The 16,426-nt window shown below is 34.1% G+C and overlaps 1 protein-coding gene and 2 long non-coding RNA genes across 4 annotated transcripts; 2 read left to right on the top strand and 1 right to left on the bottom strand.

Annotated features, from left to right (window-relative positions):
- The first annotated feature begins 87 nt into the window (after window positions 1-87).
- Window positions 88-1,668, top strand: LOC147490143 (uncharacterized). Its single transcript, XR_015202697.1, has 4 exons — window positions 88-558; window positions 630-788; window positions 971-1,245; window positions 1,327-1,668. It is a non-coding gene; the product is annotated as an uncharacterized LOC147490143 (long non-coding RNA).
- Window positions 1,669-4,055: 2,387 nt separating this feature from the next.
- On the top strand, window positions 4,056-11,277 carry LOC147490142 (uncharacterized). Of its 2 annotated transcripts, none has more exons than XR_015203036.1 (3): window positions 4,056-4,161; window positions 4,277-4,375; window positions 10,761-11,277. It is a non-coding gene; the product is annotated as an uncharacterized LOC147490142 (long non-coding RNA). The 2 variants fall into 2 exon arrangements; XR_015203035.1 differs by having other exon boundaries at window positions 4,277-4,410.
- A 133-nt stretch (window positions 11,278-11,410) lies between these two features.
- On the bottom strand, window positions 11,411-14,173 carry LOC147490141 (uncharacterized). The gene is made up of 5 exons (XM_086574815.1): window positions 13,285-14,173; window positions 13,082-13,186; window positions 12,881-12,976; window positions 12,331-12,749; window positions 11,411-11,812 (listed from the first exon to the last, which is right to left on the bottom strand). Exons 1-5 carry the CDS (start codon window positions 14,171-14,173, stop codon window positions 11,411-11,413), a joined length of 1,911 nt encoding a protein of 636 aa, XP_086430941.1.
- Between the last annotated feature and the right edge of the window lie 2,253 nt (window positions 14,174-16,426).

Here is a 16,426-nt window from a genome sequence, read left to right as displayed (position 1 = left end):
AATTTATTTGTATATTATTATGGTTATTACCAAGTGTTACGATTATCGCCACTTGTTTTGCATCTGTAATAGAAGATAGCACGTGTACACATTTTGGACAAATGTTTTTGACGATGCTTTGAATAAAAAACCTTCAGTTTTCTTATCCCCCATTTTTTATCTCTTTATTAGCAAGATGATGAAACTGCTGCTATGATGATCTATGATTCGTCGGAAATATGTGTAGATCATTGATTATGGTTCATGTTCTATAAGACCAACACAATATTTCAGGTACTCGGAAGAAAGTATTGAAGCGAACTCACACCCTTGTTTAGAGCTTGATGCCGAAGATGAATATGAATTTTTGCTAGAAAATAACGTAGAGGTCAGAGAGGAAAATTTTGATTTTCTCCATGTTATGCTTTCTCATGAAGCTGATAAAAAAGGAAGTGGGTGTTGACTGCTCAGTTGAGGAATGTTGGGAAGAGCAAGATGAGAAAGGTGGTGCCTTTATGCTACATGAGCCACCACAAAGAAGTGCAGATCATTGTGATTGTGCGGCAATTTCTATGACAGGTAACTTTCTTTTTTCGCTTTTTTTTTTTTGCCTATTCCATCATGGGGGTTTAATCTTCTCATGGTTGCAGCACGCTGCCAATTATTGTGGAGTGTGAAGGTAATGCGACAACAAAGAAAGAGGGGAAAGGTGATGAATTTGTAGAGAAGAATATGATGGAGAACATAGAAGGCAAAGATGCTAGAAAGGCAGAGGATGAGTCTTCAGGGACTTCGCATCACCCATAGAAGTACATGCTTTAACTTATTTAGGCTTCACCTATTACGATTTTTTTTTTATATGTTGCCATCTATCATCTTTACAATCTGTGATCAAATAAATTTCGCCTTTGACTAAATTAATTACTGATGTAGAGAGTTAGTGTTAGAACTTAATGAGTTGCAACTTATTTGTGTTTTATTTTATTGATAGATGAAGAAGGAAACATTGTATCTTCTTTGAGAATGCTTTTCGCAGTCGAGGAGGCAGAGGTGCGTGGTATAATGTTAGAATGACCTATAAAGAATGATGTAGAAAATGATATAATGGATGAAAGCAATAGTCAATTTGCCGAGTTATTATTAGCTGGTCGCTTGGGAAGTTTTGTCAAGGGTCGATCAGTTCCAAAGGAAGTTCTTCCATGATAAATTAATTTAGTCCGTGATGCTATATCGAGGTCTTGAGATAAGGAGCGGAGGGAAAAAAAGGTTAGTCTTTTTTGTCCTTTAGTTTAACTATGAGGTATAAGTTTCTGTTGTCAAAGTTTAACTTGGCTTGTTCCATTGCAGGGAGGACCAGTACTTATACCTGGATTCTGCCTTCCTAAATGTCTTCAGCCATTACTTCTTGGGTATGTACTAATTATGTGGAACTTGGACCTGGTTCTGAAGGGGGATCAGCTACTATTTTGGCTTTTGGAAGCCTATTTACTTCGCCGTACAAAGGTTCCGAGCTTTATATTGATATCCATGATGCTCCAAGAGACCACAGAATAAATTATGCGTTTGGTAAGCTTGATGCTCTTACATTTGTTCCTGAGATTATAAGTTCCGGGAAAAAGTTTGGCATTGAGAAAATAAAGGATCCTTTCCTCTGTACGCAGCTTAGATTGCTAGATGGATAGTTCAAGAACCACTTTGGAAGTCTACTTTTTGGGTTGGAACAAAATTGGAGTCTTTTGGAAAGATGGCAATCTCCCTATTCACATTTTGTGATGACCGATCTTTCTGAAGCTAATTGGACTGATAGTTACTTGGGGAAGTTGTTGAAGGAGGATACATACAAATTGCATATCTTGCAAGAGGGGGATGAGCTGGCGGTATAGATTGCAAAGAAGATTGCAAATGTAGAATATGGATTGAGATATGGTTCTCTCGTTAGGAATCTAGACGCTAATAAGAACAAAAAATGTCGTGTAGATATTTTACCCGATATAGTTTTGTACTTGGAAGAAGCCATTTGCAGTTGTGGGAAATGGGGTTTTGTCGGGACTGCTGGGTCGACCATAGCATAAAGTATAGAGCGATTGAGGAAAAATGGTGTTTGCTTGAATGAAGGTTAGCCTAATATGCAACACTGATTTTGGGACCATACGTTTAACTGCGTTACTTCCTAAAGTGAATTCAAATTCGAAGTTTACACAAAGGGCTCATCTGTTTTGGGTGTCCTCTGAATATTTCAAGTCGGGGAAGCCTTAGCAAAGTGAAGAATTGGAGGTGGGTCCGCTCAAAGTCCCGATTGACCAAGTGCCCCTGTAAGTTTGGTCCACGAACCTTATTTGACTTTCGCAAGTGGATGATCTATACTTGTATCTACTCAATCGATTGAGTCATTCCCAAGATTCTTCGCGATCCTTCCTGCGAGGGGGCTTCTTTCAACGCATATGGGATTCCATAGCGTGATCAAGGTCGATCCATAGCCTATAGGTTCTCTATTTTTTTGGTCTAGGCTCATTCCCTGGTATGCCCACTATATTCCAATTCCTCAAGTCAATTACTACTTCATTTCTTTGTTAATTGAATGTATTTTGAACTTTGCTTGTTTGCAATATCCTTTCTTGTAGATGGGCATGGAGTCATCAACCCCAAAGGCCTGAATTATTACAACAATCTCATTCATCAACTTGTCACTACGGTGCACCTGAATATCATTGTTTCCCTTTGTATCGATAAAGAGTCCACAACTATGAAAGTATTAGTGAAATAACAATGATAGGCTTTCATTCATGCCATTTGTGTATGAAAACTTCTCTTCTTTCCCCGATTGATCCTACAGAATTGAACCTCATGTTACTCTCAACCATTTCGATATTCCACAGGCCCCGCAAGATGAATATGAAGGTTACTTGAGCCCAAAGTTCATGTAATTATTCCATCACTTGCACAAGAATGACGATTGTCGGTTCAAGGGGTAGTCTAAATGTCTTCTCCTTTATTGTTGGTTCTATTGCGGTGAGGATTTCTGCATATGCTGATGTATGTTTCAAAGAATTTGGAGACAGAGTAAACACTTGGATGACTTTCAATGAACCGAACATATGGACAATCGGTGGAAATAGTGTCGGCATGATGCCCAGGGGCCGGTGCTCTTACCCATTTGGTGTTAATTGTACAAAAGGGACTCAACGACGAACCGTACATTGGTGCTCACATTATTTTTTTGCATGCAGCAAAGAAGGTGCATTTATACTGTAACAACGTGCGGGTTTTACTTCTCTCCCCTTCATCCTCTTGTACATCCTTGGACCATGAGAATTACTAAGAATAGTGATTTTGGTGACCTACTATTGCAGTAAGAAAGTTGGCATTAACAAATTATGCTTCATTTGTAGGAAAAGCAAAGAGGCGGATAGGAGTAACACTTCTAGGATTTTGGTTTGAGCCTATGACTAATTCACCACGGGGACATCGCTGCAAAAAAAGAACACTTGATTTTTCGTTGGTTGGTAAGGGAGATATGCATGAACATAAGCGGTTGAGATTAGTCCTTATTATTATTTTCATCTCCCTCAATATTAAACCAATCTCCTTACAGTTTGTAAGCAATGATAACCTTATATCTTCTTAATCATTTTACCAGGTTTCTGGAACCGCTTGTATATGGGAGATACCCTGCTGTTATGAGGAAGATTATTGGATCTCAGTTGCCATATTTTAAAGAAAATGAACAGGAGTAGATAAAGGGATCCTTTGATTTCATCGGTTTAAATCATTATTGTGGATTTTACGTTCATGACGTTCCTAAATCCTTGGATAAGTATGGCAGGGATTACTTTAGAGACATGCCTGCTAAATCAGCATGTAAGTGAATCTATCAGTTACCATTTATTAAAAAGAAAAAGAATATCAATGCTGATGCTTTTGGAGCAAAAAAAAATCAAGTGCATTGAAGTACATTGTCTCATCATAGTCATATAGGAACTTGATTTGGTGATTGTCATGAACTTCTGTGTTAAATCATGTCCACTTTATCAATCTTTGGCATTCATGCTTATGATGCGATTCTGAGATGGGCTTGACTAAGGCTAACAGAAGGTTGGGCTCCTGACATGAAACCTGATGGAATGATTATAGGATGGGGACTACGAAACTACAACAATCCTGCCACTTTTATCCATGAGAATGGTACATTAGTACACTTTTCCCTTCACAATTTTTAAACCTGGAAATTTTGAGCTTCATCAACCATTACTTCAGTCTTAATCTTAGTTCCCATGTGTTTCACCTTACAACAAAGCAGGATGAATGTGGATGACTCGTCTAGTACTGCTTCACGCAATGACACTGAAAGAATTGAGTACTTAAAGATATACATCGAAAATTTGCTTCTATCAGTAAGGTATTTTTCATCATTCTCTATGATTAAATTCTTAGGTTAGTCTGCTACACTACTAATTTTTCTTATTTCTCTAATTGTTACTTTTTTTTTTTTTTTTTTTTTTTTTTTTCTGATTCTTCTATTCTATATATTTTTTACTCATTTTTTAATGTAATTAGCAACTAACTAAACCACCAATTGAAGTTCCTATATTCGAAGATACACATACTGATATTGGTTTAAAATATAAACTATCTTCAATATTAAAATTGACGAACTATATCTGCCTTCAATTAAACTTAAATGGTATAATAGAATTGAGTAACTTAACCAAAGTACATTAAATGATAAAATGCTTGAAATGATATGAATCAAAAACAATATAATGAAAAAGAAATTGGTGCAAAACTTAGTATTCAAGCACAATCCAAAAAAAAAAAATAGAAAATCTAACAATCAAATATACTAATCCATTGTTTCTGGACTTCCTAATTAATGCAGCTATTGAGTATCACTCCTCAAGCTCATTTTTCTGAAACAATTAAATCAGAAAATAAATTATTTAACTGTAAATGGATTATAGCACTATAATGAAATAAATTCAATCATGTAGTTTGTTTACCTAAAATTTTAAGCTTTTGCAAGCTTTTTTTTATTTTGGTGTTTCTTCTGGAAGTTATGTTTTAATGGTCTTTTTAGTCTTCCATTCCTAAATGTTGCACACAATATTGTTAATTTTTTTGGGTAATTTTAATGAAAGTTAGAAATTTACTTTTCTAATGAATGGATTTACCTTTTTTATTGAATTTGTTGGTGTGAATTGATCTGAATTTGATTCCTGCATTAATAGATGTGAAACCCAAAAAATTTAAAAAGTGGTATAATAATTGTTTTGTGTAAGATATGGTAGTTAAGTTAATAATACCTTTTCCATGAGATCTATAATTTGTGATGGTGTCATAGTAGTTTTCTCAGGGGTTGATAGCTCCAAAGATGTTTTGCTTGATTCTGATTTCTGTTAAATAAATAAAAAAATGAAACAACATATAATAATAAAGTAGCATGTATCAGATAATATTAAACAAATATTATAAATAGGTTTACATACTTCTTCTTCTTGATCAATGCTTTCAGGAACGACATATAAAATAGTGAATGCTTTTGTGCTATAGTTGTTGTTGTTTGATTCCTTTATACGGAAAACAAACTCCTTCCCGACAGGACTTTGCAATATTTGATTCACCATATCTTTGTCATCCTTTACAAAGTAAAATTAAAAGATAATTTTTCTTTGAAATTGATTTCAGTATAATTGGTTGAATGAGAAATACAATACCTCTTCTCCAATTTTGTAGAGTTCATTTTCTGAATATTTGAGCATTATTTTTGCTATATTTCCAAATGCAACTGCATTGACAAATGTTGATTTTTCTGAAATCACAATGTTGACCTTGTACCTGTTGTGTGAATATATTAAATTAATGTATATGTATAAGAAAAAAAACAATTTAAATGATACCTTTTGAGAATTTCTGGAAATTTTTTGCATCTTTTGCACCAAAATTTATTGTTGATTTGATCGAGTCCACTGACACAATTTTTGCACGCTTTGTAGTACCACAGTGATTTGACGTTGTCATTATAGACTCTTGAAACCATTGCTTTGCACATGTATGATTTCTCCTGTTGACAAATAAAATTAATTCATTTATATTGTTTTCTAATTTCATTTTTTAAGTAAAATAGGTAGTTCTTACCTTTACAGTGTTATCCAAATCCATTATTTCTGCCAAGGTTTGAAACTCATCTTCTTTTTTTATTTGGATTGAATTTATATTTCCTTCCTGCACTTCTGCTGCTTCCGTCTTGATTTCCGGGGCTCTGCATGTTAAATGATTAAAATAAGGTGTAAACGTTGTTGTCTATCTATACATTAAAAAAAAAAAAACTTAAATAAATCTTACCTTTCTAAAATGGATTCCATTTCTGGAATTTCAAGATTTGTATATATCTTGGTAGCGAATGTTGACTGGAGATAATAACCTGGCCAGGTTTAAATATTAGCTAGTATTGTAACTTATTTTGATAAACAAAACCAAAATTATTTATATGTATAAAGAAGTAATTACTCTTAAATTTTTTAACAGAAGTGGACGTCACTATCAAGACATATATTTTGTCTGGTGAACGGTCAAAATCATGTGGAATTTGATCCATAGTATGGCCCCACAAAGTAATTTTTATTGTTCTATATCTGCATTTAACATAGAAAAATTCATTTAACACAAAAAAATGAGTCAACGGGTATTAAAGTTTTTCATATAGCAGATTTAATTAAAAAATATTCATACCTCTCATCTGCAAGTATAATGTCACGCCTTTGTCTTGTAATACGCCTCGATAATTGACGTTTCTTTTGGTTTGACATTAAGTAGCATTCCGACAACAGCTGCAATATAACAAAATAAGTTATTGTTTGTTTTGTTATTTTAACCTAAAATCACATTTATTTTCACAGTTTGGAAGTATACCTGTGAGTACCATGTTGTCTTCTCTTAAATGAATGTCTTCGAAAGGTGTGAATAAGAACATGTTCCTTGGTATTTGAACACCTTGCTTGTTGGTTTCCTTGATTATTGTTTTATCATTGAACTCAAGTTTGAAGTCATGATTTGCAGTACGAAAACCTTTGTCACTTTTAATAACTGTGAAATTTTCCAAAACTATTACCGTGTCTTCTTCAAGATGGTTATTGAATATTTTTGTTAAGTGTAACGGATACATGGCTTGGATTTCATGTCCCTGTGATATTAAATGGTAATTAGCATTATTAATTTTCTTTTAATAAAGACTGTGTTTGAATCACATGAAGAAAGTAAATGGCTTACTTGTTCATCTATCAATAGAACATCTTTACTTTTGATAGCAAGATTTGATGCATAAAGATCGTCCCACTTACGTACGACTCTGACTTGTAGCTTCCATGGAGTATCTGAATCTGTGCTGTTGATGTTGCTTATTGCATGATATTTGTTAGTCATGTTGTTAAGTTGCAAAAAAATATGTGAAGAAAAGAAATATAATTCTTAAATTTGTTTTATATGAAAATGTGAATTAAAAAATAAGTAAAAGTTGCAAAATTTTACCTTGATAGTAGTAAAGGTCGATGGAGCCTATGTTTTTACAATCATATAGATATTTATAACTTTAACATGAGTAGAATTTAACTTTTAGGTGAATTCTTTTTATGGGAGTCCTTGTTTGTCAAAATTCTTGTTAAGATAGAAATTAAGTGTTTTTGATAGACCTTTAAGTATACTTAATATATCCGGAACTTAAGTTTTGTTTACAGTTTGTAGGTTATGAAACTTCTTTTTCTAGAGTCTTTGTTTGATGAAATTCTGCCTATATTAGTATATTTTGTTTTGCCGAACTAAAGTTTTGTTTAGGTAACTTCTTGTTTTTTGGAGTCCTTGTTTGGTGAAATTCCGCATGTATTAGTATTTTTTTTTTTTTTTTTGATCTATTATGGATCTAATGTAGTATTTGCCTATTTGGTTTAAAATTACTATCCATGTGGAAAAAGCCCAAGACATGCCGAACTTTAAATATGGCTGTTATTGACTCGTAATTGAATTTGATTAGTGAACAAAAATATTAAGTTATTAATTTCTCTATGTTTGGACATTGTACTTTGGATTACTTCAGTCTTGTTAGGACATAATTTTTCATAAAATTATACACTTCTTTTACTTGATGGAAATGTGATTTCTTTGTTTCTCAGTCTAATGTTTCATATCGAATGAGACATGTTAGTTTTAGGCATGTTAATTTGACTTGTGAGGTTTAATATCAAATGAAATAAAGAGCAAGCATTTTCCTGTTAGACAACAATTCGTTGAACTTGAACAAATATACCTACAACAAATCATTCTAAATACTAACTGATATGTACAATTGAATATATATTGCCACATCTTCGACCTCCGAAGTTCAAATAATCCAATCAAACATTACATACTAAACATTACCTCGAATTTGGCCAACTGGTACCTACCTACTATGGATTCTACAGGGTTGTTAAGGATCATATTGTCAATATAGAGCTACTGAAACAAAGTATGACACAGACCACACATGCCATAAACAATTGGAAGTATTCATCATAATATCCTTTAATTTCAAGTCAAATAAATTTAAGATATAGCGAGTTCCACTCCAGCAATACAACCTAAACAATAGCAAAAAAGAATGACTCTGTCCATTTTAACATGTAGAGCTCCGCATAATCTCCATCCTCATCAAAAGACTTGGAGGTGACAGTGAAATTAGTGTGAATCCCGGCAAGAACTTTGAGCAGCCCTTGAAAGACAGCAAAGAGATGGGCTGAAACACCTCCTATAACCCAAAACTGTTAATTTATTCACCACTCATCAATCCCTACACCGCTCCATCTCATCTCCAAAATACCAGTGGCAAAGATAGACAAAAAATAGGGATAGAAACCAAATGCTAGCAATGTTACTGATCTGCAAAGAGGAAAAATCATCAGATATTAAGATCATGTACCACTCAAGTCAAAGCGGTCGAACAGCTCGTATAGCTTAAAACCAATAGTCAACAATTGGGACTGTCTTCAAAATTTTAGGTTTTTTTTTCATTTCAAGTCCTACAAAATCATGGAGGTAGACATCCAACTTTTTATAAACTGTTGTCGAACAAAAATCTTTAAAAAATTTGAATTTAGCTGGAAATGAATACCAGTTCCTACACTTAGCAAGGATCGATGCTAGTATAGGCATTTAGGGGCATGAGTGTATGACCCTCAAGACACAAACGTATCATACCAAGACACTTTCTCTTCTCATTACAAAATGTGATTATGTGATCATGATTAATAACTAATCATGTAATCATACTACAAATGATACTTTTTATTATATACCGAAGAAGTGTTTAATATAATTTTCAAGCAAAAACAGTTTTCTGTAGTTAAACTAATTTCAAGGGTACTCTCGAACCTACCTAACAGCATTTGGGTTTGTTTAATGGCTAAAGCGCTTCACATACTGCACCAAAAACCTACATGAAAAGATTAGAGCATTTAATTACATAAACAGATGCAAAAAACAGTTGATTACATGTATGTAGTACCAAAATTATTTGGGCTATTGGATCATTTGGCTTTGACAATCAAAGTTTGCATTTGTTTGATTATTGTAATTGTTTACAAACAATAAAAAAATAATAATATAAGTTTTTGATTTTTTTTATTCTTACCTTTTGACGAAGCTTCATTGTGGCAAATTGTTGAATACTTCATAATAGACAATATTTTTTGTATCTTTGCTTCAAATTATCTTTTTTCGTCCTCGATTAGAATTTTTCAGACCATCACGTGAAGTTACACGCGTGATACCGCTAACATATAGTTGCCCATGGGAAAAAAACAGTGTTTCTAAGATAAACTCCAACATTCTTCTTCACCGTCATTGGCTTTTGTTTATCGTCATTGAATAGCAAAGTTTTTATTGGTAATGTTGTCTTTGCTTCAAGATGAAAGGCCACTTTGTGTTTTCGGACAAAAAGTCTATCCGATGGATAGTGAGTCTGTCTCCTTTATTGATTCCAGTAATAATTTCAGCTTCCAAAGCAAATTTTGACAAATCAGTCACTATAAGTCTCGTACCAATGCAAAGACCTTTGCTCTGGTTTATGTTTTTAAGAAGCATTATAGGTGCTCCTCGTTTTAGCTGAACCAAATGATTAGCCATTCCACGGGTTTTGGAGAGTGTTGAGGAATGCTGTAGGATACAAAATATCTTGATTTGCAGCCTTATTATCCGAAAGCGGACTTAATGTGTCTGCACTTGAGTAACTAACCAATTCTCCTGGAACTAAAGATAGAACATGAGAGTTTATTTCATCTGCTGATTCATTTGTAGGTGTTAGAATGCACCTATCTCTGAGATACTCGGCATCATCATATTTTTGTAAAATATCTGTGTACACCGTCTTCACAATGTTTTCTATCCCATCACCTTCTGATTGAATAAGAATGTCTTCTGGGATTTTAATCCAAGTAGGCTCTTCTCCCTCACACAGTGATCTTCTTGGAATTGTACCTTCACCAATAGATAATATCTATTTGTTGAAATCTACATCTGATTGTCCGATTCTCGTTATGCAACCGCATGTTAAGCGTCAAACTAAAACACCTCTAGGTAAGCGCCATAAGTAGGATCTGTTTATGGATGCGAAACAATTGCTTCTCTTGAACCCTTTTCGATAACTGGTAATATTTGTCTAAAATCACCACCAAAAAGAATAGTTTTTCCTCCAAATGGTTTGTCATTGAGCTTTATATCACTTTCTGACATGATATCTCTAAAAATGTTGTCAACAGCCTCGAAGTCTGTCTTTTTACTCATAGGTGCTTCGTCCCAAATAATTAAATCAGTTGCTACAATCAGATCCGCCAAGTGAGTTCCTTTTCTAATGTTGCAAGTTTTAGACTTATCTTTCTCTATTGGAATTTTGAATCTTGAGTGAGCTGTACGACCACCTGCATGAGCACCACATACATAGCAAATATTAAAAAAATGTAGTAATGATAATAATAACAATATTAACATTTATAATAAAGACAATAATATATTTTTTTAAACACCTGGTAAAAGAAGCGATGATATGCCTGATGATGCAACTGCAAGCACTATTTTTCTCTGTGATCGTAACCTTGCAATGATCGTATTCCATAGATATGTTTTCCCCGTACCTCCACTTCCATATACAAAGTATAACTTCCCTTTACCACTTTCAACAGCAGCAATGACAGCGTCAAACACCTGTTTTTGTTCAACATTCAATCCAATGTGCAATTCTTCATATTCTGCAATGAGTGCTTCAAAATCATAGTTCAATTCCTCCCGTAGTAACTTTGTTATCTAGTGGATCTGGTTTTGGAATATCAAACTGGAAATCAGCAAGTGTTCGCCATTTTCTTTCATATCATTTTCAAGTTCAAGAAGTGTACATTTTTTAGTTCTTCATTGGCTAATTGTAGTTGGATTTGTTTCCAACTTTTAATCGTTTCATAGCCAATATGTCATCCGAAAGCATCTCCCAATGCTGATCCCACAATCCAACTGTGTCAGATACTTGACAAAACAGTAAAATCGTAAGAAATAACTGGCGCAATGATCTACTGTTAGACCATTTTCCTGCTTCTTTAATTGTCAAGTGCCATTCACTGTCACCTTGTAGCAATCCACGCGCACGACATGCTGATTTGAAGTCTGCATAAGTTTTATCATGCACAGTCCTTATTTCTTCAAAACTCTGTGGACCTTTTACTATATTGAGAAGCATACGCAAGTAAAACCTTTCACCTTGTGTTGGTTGTGCATAATATATCCTACCAATCTTGATGCCATTATGAGCTCTTTCTATCCAGATCTGAAAAAAAATATGACAATGTTAAAGATTACTTTAATTTTTGTTTTTGATCTATCAAAATTATAATTCATACCTTCGTGTCTTTGTGCCACACAAATTCTAATGGGAAGTCAACATAAGTTAACCCGACGAGCTTTTTTCTTTTTTCTCGATTAGTAAGCATCCATTCTCGTGAACATTGTTCTCTTTAGCCTTATCACTTTGTACAACCTGAAATGTATTGAATTATCACTTAAATACAACATTTTGTTGATTCTCAAGATGATAATTCATTCTCTCAACAGATGGATCTCAAAACGAATGTCAAAATCAAAGATTCTCCGGCTTGCTTCGGATGAGAGATATATCGAAAGTCCATATAACGTTTGATTTCATCCACTTCCCGAATGGTAATGCGTTTTCTTGTATTTTTTGTCGTACTTATAATTCTCCTCAATAATGCCTGTAGCTCGATCTGGACCTTTGGTAATATACTTGAATAAGTATTTAATCATCCGTGTACGATTGCAATGCTCAACATTAATGTGACACTGAAATTCCTTGCTGAGTTTAGGATTGTAAGGAACAACCCATCTATTGTCAATCTCAACTGGGTTATAACGACCAACCATTGCAGTGCGCTTGTTGTTTCTTCTTCTGTATACAACAAAACCATTTTCGTCAAATTTAGTCTCACTGCAAAAATCTTTAGGGAAATGTCTAGAACATCTGTTCTCTTTCATGCAAGGAGAACCCTTTTTCTTTTTACCACACGGACCATGAATCATTGTACTGACTATAGTTTCGTAAAGTATTGGATCTGTATCTTTGTCAGGTAATTCTGCTGAAATAAGCCTGTCTATGTCGGATCCAGTTTTAGGTTTGTCTTCCGGATGCAAAAATAGCAAAATGTGAGCATGTGGCAAACCTCTTTTCTGAAATTCAATATCGTACAACACTGAAAATAATAATAATTAGATATTAGTAAAATATTTGTGGAATTAATAATATCATTGCATGTTGTTTCCAATTCTTCTTTACTTAGATTTATACATGTAAAATAAAAAGGTAATTTTAAATAGTATGTACCTGCAATGACTCTACCAAAATGATTCCCATAACGGAGTCTTTTCATTATGCAGTCCAACTTTATTTTGAAAGCCCGACATCCAACATCTGGTACGTCTTCTGATTTTAATCCAAGGTCATACTTTAAAAAACTATTTATTTCTTCCCAATGTGGATTGCAAGTTACTGATTATGAAAAGATCGGGGGCCCCGCCCATCTACATATCGCAATAGCATCTTGATAAGTCTGCACCATATATCTAGGTCCTCCTATAAATGATGATGGAAGGATCAAACGCTTTCCAATCGATGATGCCGAGGAATCTCCTGTAAAAGGTAAATATTTCCCGAGTTTATCATATTTAAATTTTCTATTATATAGATACTAAAGATAAATGTTATCTGAAATATGATATTTATAATACCTGCAACAACTGCATCCATTAAATGGTTGTACAGATCAGATCTAATGGTAGCTTGATTTGAAAGATACCATTGTAACCTAGAATGTTGAATGCATGTATAACCATCAACAATGTAAGTTAGACGAAGACGACCACCTATCCACAATGTTGAACTTTCTCTAATTCTTCTTTGCAAACGGAAAGCATAAAATTGTCTCATGGTAACAGTATACCTCTTTTGACTATTTTGCACATTGTTTATATCAACTCCTCTTAGCAAAATCCCAACTCTATAACCATCTTCTCCACGTGGGAATAATATAGGGTATTGCATTGCCATAAATTTAGGATATAACTCGTTTATTCTCTGTAGAGCACCTCCTTGAGTCTCAACAATTATGTCCCTGTGATCAATAATTTCTAAATCATCTCCTACTATCAAAGCTGCAACTTCAGATGAAGTTGGCAAATTGTATAACCTTCCATCAGTGATGCGATTATTAATGAGTCTTAAACGAACAGGAAGGACATCATCTTCTTGAAACCTGCCTCTTGCCGATCTAAACCACTCAACAATCACATTGTTTTCATTAAACATCTTTATCAATTGGTCAACAATTAATGGATCCGCAGTTCCTTCTTCTTTAAGAACAGCATTCATTCTATTTTGACGCTCATGTTCAGCATCATAGATATACAATTGAGCAAAATGAGGGGGCTGATTTTCTAAAGGAAGAAGCGAACCAATTTTATGATGATTCTGACCACTAATTCTGTATGTGTAAGGACCACCACCATTATTTAAAGTCTTGTCTATTTTACCACCTGTAGAAGTAAATTGAAACATACAATTGTACACTCGCATATTCTCTCTGAAAGCGATAGATTTAGATCCTCCTTGCAAGTCCATAAGTTTTGTTAACAAAGGAGGTGCAGACCCTAATAAAGGTAGCTGGACTTTTCCATTTTGACAACAAATTGAAAAGGTAGGTATACCTTTATTTCCTTTGTTGTTTCTTTCTTCTTCCCAAACTATTGCTCCACAATATGAACATTCTTTATTTGGGGATCCAAAATAATTAGTACCTATAAAAATAAATGTTTGTCAGTATATTGTCATTCCATAAAGAATAAACTTGATTGAAATGGGTACCTTTACTATCAATATAAGAATTTAGTCGCAGGTCAATATTATGACGATATCTTCGCAATTGATTCTCTCTACGTTTGTCGGATGAATTTTTTGATGCGGAGATCCTTTCACGACGCATTGAATTAGTATTTGGTGGAACATTCAGAGGTACTACAAAAAAATCAATTACATTTATAAATTTTATTATTCTAAAAGCAAATATATAAAAACGTTATAATTCTAACCTCTATTTTTTTTGTTATATTTCTTGTGGGCCAATATACTATATCTTCTTAATCGTGCCAATTTAGCATCAGATGACTTGTTTGCCTCCATTTAGATGAAGCAAATGCCTGGATAAAAAAAACAAACACGTGGTAAAAAAATACTCATCTTAGTTCAAACACATAAGTAAATACTGGATATGTGGTTTTTCTATAAAAAAATATGAACTCCTGATGATTGCTTCTTTTGGAAGAGGTAAAATAGGGGGTTAGGTAACTTATGATCTACTAAGATTATATATTACACATTTTGTCAAATTTATTGATGGTGTTCTTATTTGGATATTTATGATGGTGTCATAGACAAGGAAAGAGTTGCTTCTTGCAAGAAGTCCGTTAACTTTGGATAGTTCCAGAAATTTGAAGTGCTTAAGAAAAACTTTGCCTTCCTCCTTTGAATGTGATCCCACTCTTTCTGAAAATGCTAAACCTGAAGGCATAATTCGGCAACGCAAAAGGAAAAAAACTACAACGTAAGTTCTCCTCTATTTATATACTCTTTGTATATGTACTTGGCAGTTGGTAACTTTTATTTCTTGGGTTCTCAGTTATACTTGAAATGTATTAACAGGGATGTACTTGGCAGTTGTAAAATTTTTGTATTTAATAAATAGCAATGCAGTTATATGTGTGGCTACCCCTGTACCCCTTAGCAAGACACTTAGAAACCTCTCAAACACACAACCTCAAAGAACCCAATTGTTTTTCTCCTTTGAATGTGATCCCACTCTTTCTGAAAATGCTAAACCTGAAGGCATAATTCGGCAACGCAAAAGGAAAAAAACTGCAACGTAAGTTCTCCTCTATTTATATACTCTTTGTATATGTACTTGGCAGTTAGTAATTTTTATTTCTTGGGTTCTCAGTTATACTTGAAATGTATTAACAGGGATGTACTTGGCAGTTGTAAAATTTTTGTATTTAATAAATAGCAATGCAGTTATATGTGTGGCTACCCCTGTACCCCTTAGCAAGACACTTAGAAACCTCTCAAACACACAACCTTAAAGAACCCAATGTAGGCACCCTTCCATCATTAGGATAATAATATGGTTTCATCCTTCTAATAAAGGAATCCTGACAAATTTGTTGCTTTTATATGGTACAATGGGGTTACTTTCAAAATTATATGAGCATTGTGGTATAATAGGTTTTGAAATACCAAGGCCGACGGCAGGTTTACTTATTTACTTATTCTTGTTGTCTATCATTTTTTTTTTCTCCTTTTCAAATCCCTAATCCTGGATTAGATTGGAGCTACTTAATCAACATATTGTATTAATAATAGCAATGCAGTTATGTGTGGCTACCCCTATACCCCTTAGGTAGCAGAATATCATGTTTAAAAGGAGCAGCCAATGGAGATTCAATGCCAACTTGTCGACCTCAACGGCACTAATGTAGATGCTGGATCACATTCTGTGGTGGCTGAAATCAAGATCAAAGGTGTTGAAGATAAGCAGAGCTCTGTTGCCACTGGATCCCAACACGTGACCACTCAACTGATTGCTGAACTTAGCAAGATGTGGGAAGAAAATCATGTCGTGTCAGACTCGGATATTCCAAGGAAAGATGATACTGATGGGCCTAGGGTTTATTTAATAAACCTTAACTGGAGATGATTGCTTCTTTTAAGCCTCTGGATTGATATGTGGAGACTCATTGTGGGGTATGCCAGCAGCTATACTCTCTTTGGTTGGTGTTAAGTGCTGACAATTGTCTTCTGATAGTTTCTGTTTGTAGTTAA

This window comes from Coptis chinensis, chromosome 7 (genome assembly GCF_015680905.1).
Source record: "Coptis chinensis isolate HL-2020 chromosome 7, ASM1568090v1, whole genome shotgun sequence".
Lineage (NCBI taxonomy): Eukaryota > Viridiplantae > Streptophyta > Magnoliopsida > Ranunculales > Ranunculaceae > Coptis > Coptis chinensis.
The sequence above is the reverse complement of the archived record's forward strand: the minus strand, read 5'-3'. Positions and strand labels throughout refer to the sequence as shown.